We start from the raw sequence: 18,159 nt of genomic DNA on the forward strand, positions 1-18,159 counted from the left end.
TACATCGACTTCACAGTCTTCATTGTGGACAGACATGCCAATAATTATAAGTCAAATAAAAAGACAGCTCAGTAGGCGTTGAATTATCTAGCTTAGAAAAGCCTCAGTAGATGGCATGAACATGGCCACAGGTCAGATTCAAAATAATCACTCATATGACATACACAAAATAATTGGTATGTCTGTCCATTATAAAGACCAACACATGACCATATGTTACTGCTAGTGAATCAGAATGTTTGGTTTGGTTTCAAATTAAGTGTTCCAACAACTAGCCTTTCTTGTGTTTTGATACAGGATTCAGATAATTACTAAAACACATAATGTACTGGCGGTTGTATTGAGATCAAGAACTATGAATCGTATGATTATCCCTGGCCTCAATAAGATACAGGTAGTGAGGTACAAGGAACACAACACTGCATCCCAAACGTTTTGACTTGACGCTAGTCTACTCTACAGGTACAGTTTAATGTAAACCAAGAAGCTACAGGTACAATTTTGTTCTGAAAGCAATTTGAAAGTATATACATCATTCTGAACAAACACAGTAGTCCCATTACTGACCGCATTATTCTCGTTCATATCTTTTATTTAACCATATTATATTATCACTCTGAATTCTATGTAACCGAGCCGTCGCGATATAACCTTGAATGGTTGAAAACGACGTTAAACACCAAATAAAGAAAGAAAGAAAGTGCCGTAACACTACGATCACCTCGGGAGGCAAAGTGCAATCAAACAGGATTGAAAATGTTAGGGCTAATTTCTTAGCCCTATAAAAACTGTTATGCAAACCCGAAGGTTTCCATGAACATACAGACAATCGGAAACCACCAGACCCCATCACAAACAGAATTCCACAATCCACCGGTGTTGACTTAAAGGCCAACAACTCGGGTGCAGAGTCTGCTGTGAAAGGAGCGGTAGCCTCCCCTGTTACAATCGCCCCCGTTTGAATAAACTTCGTCCCGAAGTTCCGAACCGGGGGACCACTGTCCATCCCAAGTTTGCAGAATGGGAACAGCACGAAAATGTTCAGTAGTCATATTATGCCATTACCTGAACATATCATGCCGAGTCCCATCCTGCTCGCAGCGCCAGATGTAACCGAGTGCAGTAACACTACGATCACCTCGGGAGGCGAAGTGCAATCAAACAGGATTGAAAATGTTAGGGCTAAGTTAGCCTATAAAAACTGTTATACAAACCCGAAGGTTTCAATGAACATACAGACAATCGGAAAACACCAAACCCCATCACAAACAGAATTCCACAATCCACCGGTGTTGACTTAAAGGCCAACAACCCGGGTGCAGAGTCTGATGTGAAAGGAGCGGTAGCCTCCTTTGTCACATCTACTTGAACAGTTTTGGGGAATTAGTATAAGTTGAATTGATAACAATACAATGCATGTTTTCTTTCCCCAACTGCCCAAGTGCCACAACCATTTCTGCTTCGCATGTTTCTCTTTCTGTTTTTCCCCCACCCCCCACTGCTTTTGCTGCATTAATTAGTGCTAGTTTATAATTTGATGTGGTCTGAGATGGGTTTTTAACACAGCCAGTACTACTACTAGTGCCAGGTTTAGGGTCCAAGGAACTGGTGCTACTCTGATCATGAACTACAATTCTCAAGGACAAAACAAGGAAAGAGCTAGCACAGGAAAGCATTCCCATTTCGCCTGAAATAGAACCAGTGGAACAAGCTAAGGTAAGTTTCTACTGGTTATTTTTTTACACATTAACAATGACATTGAAATGTTTTGTTGAACACATACCTGAAATTATCATCTGAAAAGACAAAGTGATCATGAACTAATCAAAAGCAGTATACTGACACACAATTTACTATGCAGCTTAGTCATCAAGTGAAAAAGTCTACATGTTATGCATGTATGCTTTCTCTGTAACTTGGGAGAAAAAAACCCACAAAGGCCACATACTACTTACTAGTCCGGTACATTTTTACAGAATTTAGATCAAAGTGTGTCCGGCATGGTTAGTCAATGTTGTTCAAAGATTAAGAATAAGAATAACTTCAATAAGAGAGGACATTATGTCAGTTCTGCATGTACTGATAATATATTAAGTCAAAATGTCCTTGCTAGGGAAAAATAGTTCAGTCAGAAGAGCTCCTACCTGTCAAAACTATCAGACACTCAACCACCCAGGGGTCAGAACAGTTTGCCAGATCAAAGAAATATGAATCAATAATCAAAGAGAGGGGCCTCAGAGAACATCACCATTTAATTTGACGTTTCAGACAAGTCAACTCTTGGCAATTGTTGATACGATGAATTTACTGAACTTGCTGTTTATTTATATGCATCAAAACCAAGGCAATTTGTTTCGGTTGGGTCATGAAGAAAAAATATCATTAGCATTGGATTTTAGGAGAAGTTTTGGTTGTTAGGAGGAACACATTTGGAGGACATTGGTATGAGGTGGTTAAAACAGTTCAACTTCAAGTACATCAGTTAACATCTTGTAATGATTAATTATAATGCTTCAGGGCTCCCCAAAGTGCGCGTCCCCAGGTCCTATACGCACTAAAAACCGAAAACTCGTACTAGAAATGTATGGCGGGGGTCCCTGGATGCACTAGTTTTTAATAGAGGGGATCCTGGGACGCACTAAATTTCCTTTATAGTGCATACTGTAGATACTTTTTCAGACTGCAATCTTCAGATATTGTACACAGTACATTATGCGTGACCACGATATTTTATAAGTACACCGGGACTTTTCAGCTTTTGGACCCTTGGGACAATTTTGCACTGGGGGTCCATGGACCCTCTAAAAATGGAAAATGGGGGTCCCGGGATCCACTAGGAGGGACGTCCGCGGAGAGCCCTGTGCTTGACCTGGAAGTTTCTTCTTCTTCTGTTTTTTCAGCATCCCAAAGCTTGTTTTTACATTTAGTCAAGTTTTGACTAAATGTTTTAACATAGAGGGGGAATCGAGACGAGGGTCGTGGTGTATGTGTGTGTGTGTGTGTGTGTGTGTGTGTGTGTGTGTGTGTGTGTGTGTGTGCGTGTGTGTGTGTGTGTGTGCCGTGTGTGTGTGTGTGTGTGTGTGTGTGTGTGTCTGTCTGTCAGTCTGTGCGTGTGTGTGTGTAGAGCGATTCAGACTAAACTACCGGACCGATCTTTATGAAATTTGACATGAAAGTTTCTGGGAATGATATCCCCGGACGTTTTTTTCATTTTTTTCGATGGCGTCATATCCGGCATTTTGTAAAAGTTAAGGCGGCACTGTCATACCCTCATTTTTCAATCAAATTGATTGAAATTTTGACAAAGCAATCTTCGACAAAGGCCAGACTTTGGTATTGCATTTCAGCTTGGTGGCTTAAAAACGAATGAATGAGTTTGGTCATTAAAAATCGGAAACTTGTAATTAAAATTATTTTTTTTAATAAACGATCCAAAAACAATTTCATCTTATTCTTCGTCATTTTCTGATTCCAAAAACATATACATATGTTATATTTGGATTACAAACAAGCTCTGAAATTTAAAAATATGAAAATTATGATTAAAATTAATTTTCCGAAATCGATTTAAAAACAATTTCATCTTATTCCTTGTCGGTCCCTGATTCCAAAAACATATAGATATGATATGTTTGGATTATTAACAAACTCAGTAAGCTAAAAAGAATAGACATACAGAAAAGCGTGTTATCCTGCTCAGCGCGACCACTACCGCACTATTTTGCATGGCTTGTCGATTTCACTGCCTTTGCCCGAGCGGTGGACTGACGAAACTACGAGTATGTGGTTTTGGTGAAAAAAACAGTGCGTTCAGTTTCATTCTGTGAGTTCGACAGCTTGACTAAATGTTGTTATTTCGCCTTACGCGACTTGTTATTTAATAAAGTGCTTTTAATAAGTGTAGTCATAGTAGATCTATACTGTAATACTGTAGTACGAGATGTGAAATCGGCAAATGTTTACAGTTTGTCATTGACTTATGACTGTGAGAATGAGATGGAATCAGAAGGTTAAAAAATTATATTCTGTTAGTGTAAATGTTACTTTAATGTCATGCATGTTTTGGTTTTTCTAAGCAGCATCAGCCTATTGTGGCACCAGAGACAACTTGCAGAACAGGACCTCAAGCCACTACGGGTCCCACACGACAGTGCCAACAAGGTGCAGTGCAGGGGTGCATACACTGATACAGTAACATTTCTCATCATTTAGCCGTTAGTGCAACATCATGAGGCATGGAAACGCATGTTTTATGTATTCACACAAAGTCATAGCAAACAATTTTTTTTTTACCATTGATTGATTTACAATGATTACTAGCACAACCTAATCTACATTGCACAAAAGTACAATCACACATAGTCCTGATAGTGTTTGATTGCTGACAAGGTAAGCCCCATTGTAAATGCTCCATGACCTTTCTGTGTTCTGGATGTAGGATCTTCTAAAATCATTGGTTTACTTCATGAATGACAATTGTGGCTGGTGTGTATTGCTAGTGGGCACTGGTATACTTGCAATGTTGCATGTGTCCTTTTGTGAATCATTCAACCTTTTTGATTTTCTGTTTAAAGCATTCAATAGTAAAACGTTTTAGCAAAACTGCCACAGGGTTACATTTAAAGACACAATTATTTAAATCAAATATTTCATACTGGAATTGCTAACAATTTGTTATGTCTTTCAATGTCAACATTTTGTTGTTAATAACTTTCTAAAATTCGATTTTTTTCTTTATTGACAGGAACTATCTTTGATTGGCCTAACTGCAGTACCCCAAGGCAGAGTATACTGGCGACTTCATCGCAGCAGAGAATATCAGGGACATACGCACAACACACAGCGTCACAACAACAGCGCAGAGCGATAGCAACTGTACTTCGACAGCACAGAGCGTCAACAAGGTCAGCACAGCGCAAAGCGACAACTTCAGCAAAGCGCAACGCGACAACAACTTCAGGACAGCACAAAGCAACAACAACTTCAGCACAAAGCGTCAACAACTTTAGCGCAGAGCAACAACAACATCAGCACAGCGCATAGCAACAACAACTGCAGAGCGACAACAACTTCAGTGCAAAGCGTCAACCACTTCAGCAAGCTCCAAAGCGACAACAACTTCAGGACAGCTAGTGCAAAGCGTCACGAACTTCAGCGCAAAGCGACAATTTCAGCGCAGAGCGACAACAACTTTAGCACAGCGCAAAGCGAACAACAACTTCAGCAAGCCGCAATGCAACAACAACTTCAGGACAGTGCAAAGCGTCAAAAACTGCAGCGCAAAGCGACAACAATTTCAGCACAGCGTAAAGCGTAAATTAAGCGTCAAGAACTTCAGCGCAGCGCAAAGCAACAACTTATGTTATATTAACAGAACATGATGTATTGTTTGGTTATTTACCAGGAATGCATACCCCAACAAACAAAATTATACATGTAAATCATATTTTGTTGATAGCAAAAATGTGTATCAGCAAGTTTAGATATGGTAAACCTATTGATTTAAATGTAATGTTTAATTTCGAATTAGGGTTGAGACGTTTGAGTGTTTTGTACATGAAAATGATTAAGTATATAAATATGTGCATATGAATATGTGTGTGTGTGTACGTGTGGATTCATGATTTTGTTGATGTCGCAAATTTTGACACCGCAGACACAACAGCATTGATTAAATACATTCTTGTCCATTTATGTATTGTAAGAATTCGCGCAAAAAGTAAATGTTAAATGTGCTGTGCCACAGATTAATGTACAGTTAAACATACAGATACCAAGAGTGTCATAAAATGTTATTGTGAAAAGGCAAAAGTTGAACTTAGTTATTGCTCACAACTTGCTATTGCGTCGTCTGCTACCTTTCTTTGTTTACCGTTTCGGCTAGTAGGTTAGCTCCCCTGATTCACCAAGACTGACCTCCTTAGCTCTTTCTCACTAGCGAGGCCGGAGGTGTGCACGAGTTTCGTCCCTTTGGTTCGGTAAGTTCCGGTTAAGATAGAGGCGGCAGTCGAGCGCATGAACGTGAAAGAATTGAAAGATTTTCTTCGGAAACATGGCCAACTTGTCAGTGGAAAAAAAAAGAATTAGTGCGCAGAGCAAGAGGCACGTTTCAGCTGCGAAAAGATGGCAAGGATGCTATCGATAATGCTGTGGAAACAAATGATTCAAGTTAGCATTTGACAGACCACTTCGACTGTCAGTGTCACGAACTTGTAGCCTATGTGTTAAATGTTATCAATAATTATTGAGCACACGCGGAATTTGTGCGTGAATCAGTGAGTCCTTTTGATGCTTGGTAGTCATGCATTTATTGTTGTTAACTGGATGTGCGTGTTGTCTAAGGCTAATGTCAGACGGAGCTCGCAAAACACGAAACAAAAGCAAAACAACACACAAAAGCACCATGTTTTGCTTTTGTTCGGCTTTTGTTTCGTGTTTTGCGAGCTCCATCTGACATTAGCCTAAGAGCAGTTTCACATTACCAGTTCATGGCTCTTTAATGTTACTTCAGTTGTTTTACTTTACATTGTTTACCAACTTTGTTAAACTGCTATTGTTTGTATATGTTTTAGATAAATAAAACCCAAACTGTATCAACTGCGTCTGTTGAAGTGTGTGTGATTATCTGTAAAACAAGTCATTCATCAAGCTTCAGATTCATCATGTCTTTATTCTTTGAATACATATATAATTATATAATACACTGCATTGACGTTCCTCGGCAAATATTTCAGCCAACTGTGAATAAAAAACAAAATGTAATCACACACAGGTAATAAATATTTTTCCCTTAAAAACATAAAAAGCATAGATACACACCACACAAACCCTATTTATAATTTCATGTACATAATCCCACGTTACAAAATAGTGCACTCCTTACAACACACGCTCACACCTGGTTGGTTTGCGTTCAACTTCTCAGACATATTCAGGCATGAAAATTTTCCGTATTTTTGAAAAAAATAAACCGTATTTTTTTTATTTTCCGTATTTTTCCTTTTTTTATTTTTTATTTTTTATTTTTTTAATTTTTTTTTTCTTAGTCATAGCTATAGTAAAATAGTTTTGGGGCCATGTTTGAATCTAATTTTAAGGCTCAGATAGCCCCAGATTGCACCAAATTGCACCCTTGAAAAAAAAAATTCCGGGGGGGCATGCCCCCGGACCTCCCTAGAAGTCTTGGCGCTTTGCGCCTGCGAAACTTGGCGCTACGCGCCTTCGAATTTTGTTTTCAGTATTTTTTTTTTTTCAGTTTTCATGCCTGATATTTTAACTGGATACAAAAATTTGGAGTACAAACCAGCATCAGTTTTCATGCATACTAGTTTTATAATTTCTGTCTTCCATGCATTGGGAATGTAAGCATCAATGAGTGACATACACAGAGTCAATGACTGAGATTTATAGTGACACTAGAGACTACAGTCATACTGAGACACGGCAGTCCTTCTTACAGCTCATGTGCCTGTTACTGTTTCACACAGACAAGAGCAAAATGCACTAATGATTGAAGGAAGTATGTTGTACAACAACATTCTTTTACACTTTTATGTACATGAACAAATAATACCCATCTGATTAACTAGACGAGAAAGTCACTCTGTCAAGTTGCACAAAATCTTGTCATTTTCTAAAAGAAAGAGTAACACGTAGGCGCTGCTCCCAAGCTCTTTTCAGTTGCTTGTTTGTTGGAAGTTTATGTAGCCTGACAACTCTTCCTTCAATAATTTTTCCACGATAGTTATGGCAAATGACACAGTACTGCTTTCCACCACCACACACTCTGAGCGAGCTTTCTTTCAGTGCAGACGCCATGATGTAGAAGATACCGGAACTAACCCAGCGTTTCTCCTTCGTTGAAGAGCATGGAAAGATAACTCGTACTTGACTAGAAGTGAGAAAGAGCTTTAGAGGCTGACCTAATTACCCAGTCTCATTGGTCCAGCGAGCGATGCAGAGCTGACTTTTGAATCGGTGTAGGGATTTTAAGATGACCATTTGCAACATATCTTGTAGACTCTTTGTGTAGGCAAATTACATTTTGAATTAGGGAATTGTTTAAAAGGTATTCTGTAGGCAAGTTTTTCTAAGCAACTTTCTTGTGTAAGTTGTGTGTTGAGCGAGTGGTCAGCGCACTACTTTTTATCGCTCAGTTATTTTAGCTGCAGAGTCCGGTACTGCACTAGAACTGTCCTTTCCGCACTGTGCCATCTTGAACCAGTGACCACACTTTTTATCTTCTGGCTGCGTTTCACCAGTTTGATCTGATTCCCGGACCGGTATGTCTCTATTGTTGTATCTTTATTGTTGTGGAAAGTTGCTTTGTGTATGCGATGATTTTTATGTTCCTTATTTTGGTTTAGGATACTTATTTTGAAGAATTAAGATTTCTTCACAAGCACTTGTTTGATTTAGTCTTGTGATCAGTGCGCGGGTCTGATCAGTGCCAGAATCTTTTATTTCCCTTTCGAGTCTAACTCATTTTGTTTAAATCAACTCTAACTGCTGATGTTGATCATGGGGTATTTTCCTGTAACTTTTGGAAGGGACGTTGCTGTTATCAGTCTTTGTAGAACTTTGATTGTTTCTAGAATTGGTCCGATTCAAAGTGGCCGGTCTCAAAGCGTGGGTTTCCAAACTAGGGCAAACCCGTCAGTCAGTTGCTGAATCTCACGCGGGAGATCTATTTTTAGCTAGGGATATGGAGTCTCCTCCCATATAAGGAAGTTTTACATCACTTCCGGTATTCCAGGGTAAACAAGGGAACCCCTTCTGCTCTGACTTGGCCCATTTGTTTTGAAACTTCAGCTTTGGGTTTCCTTTTGTAATTATAATTGTTTTTATCCGCTTTCTGTTTAGTGTTACAGCTGATTCTTGTAGGTTACTTTGGGGAATTTCCGGCACTGATTTAGATGAAAGTTTACTTAGATTTGTGTGGATTGTTTTGACTTAAAAGTTATTGATGCATTGATTTTTGCAAACAAATTATAATATGTTGTATATAATGTATATAATTGTGTAACTATTTTTGATGCTTTTTGATAAAACTATGTTTATTGATTATATTTTTCTGTCAGGTTAGATTCTTTTTCTAAATTCTTTTACTTAGTTTATTTTTGTGTGGATTAGTGACCTCAGGTCTTTGGATTTTCAGTATGTAAGCTGATGCCTACCGATACCCGCTGATGATGTGAGGCGACCCATGACCGCCTGTTTATTGGTTTATTTTCTGCTCTGAGGTTTGTTTACCTGCAAATTCGCAACATTACGGTTACTTTGTCTTGTTAATCTGTCAGCTTAGTTTTGTTGATTGTGGAAGGACAGTTGTGCCTGTGTTATCATAATATGTCTGTAAATACTTAATTGTGTGTGTGTGTGTGATTACAAACCTAAATCTGGATGTCTGATTGAAAGTGATGATTTCATAAGAGAATTTAAGCATCGGATTGGGCGGAAGGTGTGTCTACTGGGATTGTTTGTCGAGTTTAACAATATTAGACGGATGTTCATGAGGTGTTTTCTTTCTTTGTGATCTCTCTGTATATAGTTATGACTATTTCTTTTTGGATGATTGCGATTCATCACATGTTGATGTTTCTGCAACTATTTGTGTGTTCACTGTCTTTATGACAGTCATGACAAATACTTTTCTTTTGATTTTTATACTTTGATCTTGTACATTTTCTTATGTTGTTTTATACTGGCATGTTCCAGGTGTGAGGTGTGAGGTGTGAGGTGATGAATAAACCCATGCACACTCTAGACGAGATGTTCGAGTTTTCCTTCCCCTTGTTACAATTATTGTTTATCGATTAAAAGGGCACGCTTGAGCGTCTTCCCAAAAGTTACAAAAAAGAAAGAAAAAAAGTATTAAAGTCTCACAGTAAAGTTACAAAAAAATCCAATTTTTGTTTTTGATTGGATGAAAATGAAATAGCGGCAGAACGAAGGGGGGCCTTGATTCTCCCAGTAAGGTAATATATTGTACTACGTTGCAAGCCCCTGGAACAAATTTTTGATTAGTGCTTTTGTGAACAAGAAACAATTGACAAGTGGCTCTATCCCATCTCCCCCCTTCCCCCGTCGCCATATAACCTTCGTGGTTGAAAACGACGTCAAACACCAAATAAAGAAAGAAAGTAAAGAAAAGTCTACTCTATCTATGACATACAGTAGTTTTGCGTAAGAATCTGGTTTTGCGAGTGAGTGTATGCTTGTTCTCCTTCATCGGAATAATTTTCATGTGTAACAATGTTGTCACTTGGCTGAATAAACTGTATTCTGTAAAAAAAAAAAAAAAGTAAAAAAAAAAATATAAAAAAAACCTTCATCACGGGCAAAGCGACAAGAACTTCAGGACAGCGCAGAGCAACAAACAACTTCAGGACAGCGCAAAGAGATAACAACTTCAGCAAGCCGCAAAACACCAAGAACTTCAGCGCAGAGCGACAACAACTTTAGCACATCGCAAAGCGTCAACAACTTTAGCTCAGAGCAACAACAACATCCGCACAGTGCATAGCAACAACAACTGCAGAGCGACAACAAGTACAGCGCAAAGCGTCAACAACTTTAGCTCAGAGCAACAACAACATCAGCACAGTGCATAACAACAACAACTGCAGAGCGACAACAAGTACAGCGCAAAGCGTCAACAACTTTAGCTCAGAGCAACAACAACATCAGCACAGTGCATAGCAACAACAACTGCAGAGCGACAACAACTACAGCGCAGAGCGTCAACAACTTTAGCTCAGAGAAACAACATCAGCACAGTGCATAGCAACAACAACTGCAGAGCGACAACAACAACAGCGCAGAGTGTCAACAACTTTAGCTCAGAGCAACAACAACATCAGCACAGTGCATAGCAACAACAACTGCAGAGCGACAACAATTACAGCGCAAAGCGTCAACAACTTTAGCTCAGAGCAACAACAACATCAGCACAGTGCATAGCAACAACAACTGCAGAGCGACAACAAGTACAGCGCAAAGCGTCAACAACTTCAGCACAGTGCAAAGTGACTAGAACTTCAGCGCAGAGCAAAGCGACATCAACTTTAGGACAGCGCAAACCGACAACAAACTTCAGAAAACAGCAAAGCGACAACAACTTCAGGACAGCGCAAAGCGACAACAACTTCAGCACGCCGCAAAGAAACAACAACTTCAGCACGCCACAAAGCGACAACTTCAGGACTGCGCAAGGCGTCAACAACTTCAGCGCAGAGCTACAACAACTTTAGCACAGTGCAAAGCATCAACAACTTCAGCACGCCGCAAAGGGACAAAAACTTCAGCACAGCGCAAAGCGACAACAGCTTTAGCACAGCGCAAAGCGACAACAACTTCATCACGGAGCAAAGCGACAACAACTTCAGCATGAGGCAAAGCGACAACAACTTCAGCATGAGGCAAAGCGACAACAACTTCAGCATGAGGCAAAGCGACAACAACTTCAGCACGCCGCAAAGCGACAACAACTTCAGCATGCCGCAAAGGGACAACAACTTCATCACGGGGCAAAGCGACAAGAACTTTAGCACAGCACAAAGCGACAACAACTTCAGCATGAGGCAAAGTGACAACAACTTCAGCACAGCGCAAAGCGACAACAACTTCAGCACAGCGCAAAGCGACAACAACTTCAGCACGGGGCAAAGCAACAACTTCAGCACGCCGCAAAGCGACAACAATTTCAGTTTGCCGCAAAGAGACAACAACTTCAGCGCAGAGCAACAACAACTTTAGCACAGCGCAAAGCGTCAACAACAGAGCAACAACAACATCAGCACAGTGCATAGCAACAACAACTGCAGAGCGACAACAACTTCAGTGCAAAGCGTCAACAACTTCAGCACACTGCAAAGCGACAACAACTTCAGGACAGCGCAAAGCTCCAACAACTTCAGCGCAAAGCGACAACAACTTCAGCACAGCGCAAAGTGACAACAACTTCAGCACGCCGCAAAGCGACAACTTCAGCTCAGCGCAAAGTGACAACAACTTCAATACGGCGCAGAGCGACATTAGAGACTTCCATACAGGATAGAGTATCAGTGACTTTAGCACAGGGTAGAATGTCAACAGCTTCAGCACAGAATAGAGCGCCGGTGTGACGTTTTCATCTTTCGCCGTGTTGATATTTCGCTTCTCGGCCTCGTTGATCTAGTATAAACTCTACACTGAACAAAAAAACACCCTTCGATAGTACTGATGAGCGACTTTGTGTACCTTACATTCATGGGGCCAAATTTGTCCAACCAATTTGTTTTATTTAACTTAGAAATTTGATTCATCCTAAAAATTAATGTTTTCCTTCTTACGCAAGGGACGTAACCACTCAGTACACGTTTTCGAAGAATTAGATTTTGGGGGTAAAATCTATTACATTTTACCACCAATTTTCTTCACGTGCAAGAAACTGACATGCTTTTCGTCCATAAATAATATCACTTCTTAATTTTACCAGGAAACAACATTTCAGTCTTGAGTATATGTCGAGGGGAAAATATGTACACAGGCGAAAGATGAAATCGTGACACCGGCGACCTCAGCACAGAATTGAGTGTCAGTGATTTTAGCCCAGGATAGAGCCTCAGAGAGTTAAGCACTGGGCAGACTGCCACTGATATGTGTTGTTTTGACCAGGGTGACGGTGATTATGTTGTTTTCGATAAAAACCTTTCTGGTGTGTGCGACTGATATAGACACTGTATTGCCCACTTCAACTGTTATTACGAAGGACATGATGCAGTTGTTTGGATAACCATGTGAAGTGTAAGTAAATGTGTACATGTTGAGTAATGTTGATGTGACAATCGCCTTGTGATTATTGTTCTTTATTAGGTACCGTTAGAAGTTCATAATCCTCATCTGAAATTTTGCAGTGCGTATACGTATGGCAAGAGTGGTAATTCAAAGAATGCTTGGTAATAGTTTAACAACTTTAGGTTGGGACACTGGCAGTTTAAATTGTATGGAAATGGGAATTGTTTCTTTATATGGTTGTGGTTTGTTGTCCAAAATAGGACACCCTAAGTGCGAAGATATATTTTCTTGTTTAGTTATTACGCCCCTCTTTGTTTGACATAAACCAAACTAGATAATGTTGATTTTGTGATGTTGACAGCTTTGTCTATTGAAAAAAAAAGCAGATTGGGTTTAAGCACAAATCATTTTAAATTAAACAAGTGGGTGATAAAGATTTGGGGTAGCTGCTCATTAATTGCACACAACTAGAGTAACCACCAACAAATCCCATCAAAAGCTCCCATGTGGTCGCCTTCACGCGGCGGGAGTGTTTCCACAGAGCTACCCCACCCCTTTACTTCTCTTCTTTTGTCTTATTTCTGCCTTACCAGTCCTTTCACCTATATTTCCTTCCAAGAAAACTCTCCCTACTATTCCCTGCAGATTTCCAATTATTTTCTTGTTGTTTTATTTCTATCTGACTGGATCCATCACCTTTATTTCACTTACCAAAAGTCTTCTTTTCTACATCCTTATTTCTCTGCACCCCGCATGTCGTAAGAGGCGACTAACGGATTATGTTTCTCCTTTTACCCTTGTTTAGTGGTTCTTGTATAGAATATAGTCAATGTTTGTAAAGATTTTAGTCAAGCAGTATGTAAGAAATGTTTAGTCCTTTGTACTGGAAACTTGCATTCTCCCAGTAAGGTCATATATTGTACTACGTTGCAAGCCCCTGGAGCAATTTTTTTATTAGTGCTTTTGTGAACAAGAAACACTTAACAAGTGGCTCTATCCCATCTCCCCCCTTTCCCATCTCCCCCCTTTCCCTCGTCGCGATATAACCTTCGTGGTTGAAAACGACGTTAAACACCAAATAAAGAAAGAAAGAAAGAATCCCATCAAAAGTAATTACACGATCAGTTTTGCCTCTCACAAACCCATAATCGTGCACAATTTTGCAATTAGTATCATTGCCTGTTACTGGAGGAGTATACATGATGATGGCTGTAAATCCACATTGAGCGAGCCCAATGACGCGTTCTGAATGTACTACCAATTTACCACTTGTTTACATCGGGGACCGCGAATTTACTACCGTGCTTGTGAGTCCAGTGCGCCACAGCCTTAGTGGAGAGAGCGGAGTAGTGGTTGTGTATGATTGCACTTGTGTACTTTGAGAACTAGTCGTGAATCTTGTTGTGTGTTTTTTCTTTCCTTAGCTATAGGCACCCACACTCAATAATTGTTTGCTTATGTGCGTGTTTAAAGAGTGTATTTACCATGATCGTGATCACGATATTGGGATAGCCAGTCATGAAGAACACTTTAAAGTCTCACTTAAAGTCTTTGGGTTGTGATATGAAAAACAAGGCGACGATGGAGAAGTTACTGGTAGCGTTGGTTTTTTAGTCACACGAAGTCATAGGTGAAGGCTAACGTTCAAATACTAACTGACTCAAAGCAAATTTAATTTGGACATACAAACAGAAGAAACGACTTACCTGTTTGTAACAAACACAGCAGACACGTCAAGAGCACATGAAAAGTGCGTGGCGCCATTTCGTTTTACCTGTGAGTATCACCCGGACATGAACAAGAAGGTTTACTTTAGATGCGAAATGACGACGCGGTACTTGACGAGGGACGAACGGGTGAAGCAAGGTATAACCAGGAAGGGAGTTATATGGTATTTCGTTTAAAGGTGCTGCTCTTTACCCGATGAACAACATGTTAGTCTGAAAACTCGATTCAGTCATCTGCTGTATTCTATCACGACCACTGCTGTGCAGCACAGGCAAAATCCTCCCCTTTAGCTGCTCGCCAGCTGCTACCAGATACCCCCTGCTGAGAGACATTCCACTCCCACAGGGAAGGCGTCAGTCAGTGGCAGCTGTTGGCACCAGCAGGCTGGCCCTTCTTTGGCCCCTATCGACCTATCCCGATCTACGTCATCACTTTGTGCGTTGCCGCCCCTGGAGGGTAAACACTGGCGGGTGATGCAGTTTCCCACTCTCCGCATGGTTGAAAGCGAGTCGCGTCAGTCTATTCAGTTTCATTTTTCTCACTATGACGAACGATTGCTGTGTCAAGCATTGTTCGAAACGAAGTACTAGGGATCTTGGGATCTCTTACCATAGAATTCCGGCAGTTATATTCAACAATGGCTCCAAAATACGCGAGTTGACAGCCAAAAGGAGAAGGCTTTGGATCGCCCAAATCAATCGAAAGACGATCACGGACAAAACAGTGAAACCCTGGACACGTGTGTGTTCACGCCACTTTGTGAACGGTAAGCATATTTTAAAGTGTTCAATGGTTCACATACACTTTATTATTGATCTTTCTAGGCAAGTGAGAAATTGCAGCTGCCCATTATCCTTGGCAACCTGGCTGAAAAAGTCTGCCATTTTTGAGAGCCTTCAGAGTTCAGTGTTGCCTGTTGGATGGCTTTTAGTCTATGATAATCTACGGCTTGTGTTCAGTTCTCACATGATACAAATTTCATACCATATGAGATGTAAAGACTGGGACTGTATTTGTTTTTATTTCCTGCATCACATTTACTTGGAAAAAAAACAAAAACAAAAAAAAAAACTTTGCCCTCCACACTCCCCAAACAGAAAACACCTTGGAGGGACATGCCCTTCTTCCAGAGGAAAAGATTGGAGTGTTTCACAGTTTGTTTTGTTTATATATAAATTGTACAAGTCAAGTTTTAGTGTAGTTATTATTACATTTTCACTTGATTTTGATGACAGGAAAACCTGCAGAGTTCTACCAAGATGATGCACCCAGCTGGATCCCAACTTTGCACCTTGGCTACAAAAGTAAAAGTGCATCTACTGATGTGGACCGGTTCAAAAGGAAACAGAAGAGACAGCAACAGAGACAAGGACATTACCACAACGGTATGCACTAAATATTACACATAAAACATTTCATTGTTTATATTTAACATCATTTTTACAGCCACAAAAAAACTTTTGTTTTTGAAAAAATCCCGCCTTTTGAAAATGCAATTTTCAACTTTGGCAAATCTAAAAAAAGTTAAAAAAACAAAGGAATACTGTACTCACCAATACAAGAACGAGACAAGACGGTACGAATTTTCGCTTATGGAAGCTTCATCAGGAAAAACAAGAACACAAAAGACAACAAAAAGCAGACTTGTTGAAATTTGTTTTTCAAACCTTGTTCGTTCCGTGTTGCGTCTGCTTTTTTTGTTGTCTTTTGTGTTCTTGTTTTTCCTGATGAAGCTTCCATAAGCGAAAATTCGTACCGTCTTGTCTCGTTCTTGTATTGGTGAGTACAGTATTCCTTTGTTTTTTAACTTTGTTCATCTTACCACAGTCACTTCGTTGTTTAGATTTTGGCAAATCTGGCATTGTCATGTATGATGTCACTCAGTGCTACCTTTGTGTTTAGATTCTTGATGTGGTGCGGGAAATTAAAAAGTGTTTTTAAAAAGTAAACACTTTTTGAAGGAAATGCTATTGTTACTATGTCAGTAAGTGCAGTTTTCAAGGGGACTATGCCCTTAGATACAGTTTCAAGTTTTTTCACAACCAAAAAGAAACGTTTATTTAAACTTGAGTTAAAAACAACCAAAATCATTTCAAAGCTGTATGATCACCTAAACATAGAATTCATTTCAAGTAAACAAAATGTCATGTGTATGTTAACTGTTATGGTTCTTACTTTTGCAGTTCATGCTGATGACAGTGATGACACCACTGACAGTGATGCATCTGTGAGTGATGTTGAAGGGGATGCTGATTATGGGCTTGATGAAGTGGCCTCTGATTTGCAACAAAGTGTGGCACAGGAAGTCCATACTGACTTTACCATCTCTTATCTAGAAGCCATGGAGTCTGAGCTACAGATTCTGAGAACAGAAAACCTTACTCTACGCATGAAACTGAATGCCGCCACCATGTCAGATGACTCTTTTTTTTGTAATGAAGATGGGTCTCGAGATGATGAGAAGGTGAAGTATTACACAGGCCTGCCATCTTTTTTGACTCTTGCTGCTTTGGTGTCATTCCTCACGCCTCACATTTCTAGTGGACCCAGATCGATCACAAGCAAATTTCAACAAGTGCTGATTGTCCTCACTAGACTGAGATTGAATCTGCCTGGACATGTTGTTGCTGATTTGTTTCGTATTTCTGACAATTCAGTGTCACGCATATTTCTCAAGGTACTGGATGTCATGTATGTCAGGATGATGCCACTCATCTCGTGGCCGGACAGAGAAAGTTTGCGAAGAACCATGCCATTTAATTTTAAACCAGATTTTGGCAACAAAGTTACTGTTATCATAGACTGTTTTGAGATTTTCATCGAGACTCCTTCAAATCTGCTTGCCAGGGCACAAACATGGTCCAGCTACAAACATCACAACACCATCAAGTACCTGATTGGCATAACACCACAAGGAGTTGTGTCATTCATTTCTGAAGGTTGGGGCGGGAGAACCAGTGACAAATGGGTAACTGAAAACAGCACATTTTTGGACAATCTCCTACCAGGTGACCTTGTTTTGGCTGATCGTGGGTTTAATATCAATGATAGTGTTGGACTGATGTGTGCTGAAGTTAGAATACCAGCTTTTATCAAAGGTAAAAAGCATCTGCTTTTGATGTTGAATCAACCCGCAAAATAGCACATGTCCGGATTCATGTTGAAAGGGTGATTGGTAACATCATTCAAAAATATGCCATTATTGATTCTACCATTCCAATCACTATGTTGACTTGTGCCGAAGGTGCAACTACGACCACTTTGGACCAAATTGTCACAGTGTCTTGTGCTCTGGTAACTATTTGTCCATCCGTTGTTCCTTTTGATTAGTAGTTTTGTTCACAGTAACTTTGTACTAATTGTTGTGATGTGCATTTGTTTTCTTCTCTGAATGTTTTTGTGGTAAAGCAATTCTCATTGAAAATAAAATGGTGACTTTGCAAGTCTGGTGACAACATTATTGTGCATTCTGTCCATATATTTCAAAGTGTTTGTGCAGAACTTAGTTCTCTCTCTCTCTCTCTGAAGCAAGAAAAAGCGAAAAACAAGAAGTTTAAGGTGGCTTTCTAATTTACGCATCAACAATCATAAACAAACAACATAGATGCATGAAACTAGCTTTATTGCTTAACCAAAACAAAACGGCAACACTGC

General features: G+C 39.9%; 2 protein-coding genes and 1 pseudogene across 6 annotated transcripts in view; 2 read left to right on the forward strand and 1 right to left on the reverse strand.

The window, feature by feature from the left end:
• Positions 1-18,159, forward strand: part of LOC138974160 (uncharacterized) — a 318,701-nt gene that overhangs the window by 254,104 nt on the left and 46,438 nt on the right. The gene's annotated exons all lie outside the window — the stretch shown is intronic.
• Positions 1-18,159, reverse strand: part of LOC138974156 (uncharacterized) — a 73,553-nt gene that overhangs the window by 29,295 nt on the left and 26,099 nt on the right. The window contains exon 1 of one of the 5 annotated variants that reach the window (XM_070346855.1): positions 14,484-15,249. The exons of the other annotated variants lie outside the window; for them this stretch is intronic. Coding sequence (XP_070202956.1) covers positions 14,484-14,541 — 58 coding nt within the window. The 5' untranslated portion in view covers positions 14,542-15,249. Of the gene's footprint in view, positions 1-14,483; positions 15,250-18,159 lie in introns of those variants that run through there. 5 annotated transcript variants of the gene reach the window in all.
• On the forward strand, positions 14,601-17,876 carry LOC138974415 (uncharacterized; annotated as a pseudogene).

This window comes from Littorina saxatilis, linkage group LG8 (assembly GCF_037325665.1).
Source record: "Littorina saxatilis isolate snail1 linkage group LG8, US_GU_Lsax_2.0, whole genome shotgun sequence".
NCBI lineage: Eukaryota > Metazoa > Mollusca > Gastropoda > Littorinimorpha > Littorinidae > Littorina > Littorina saxatilis.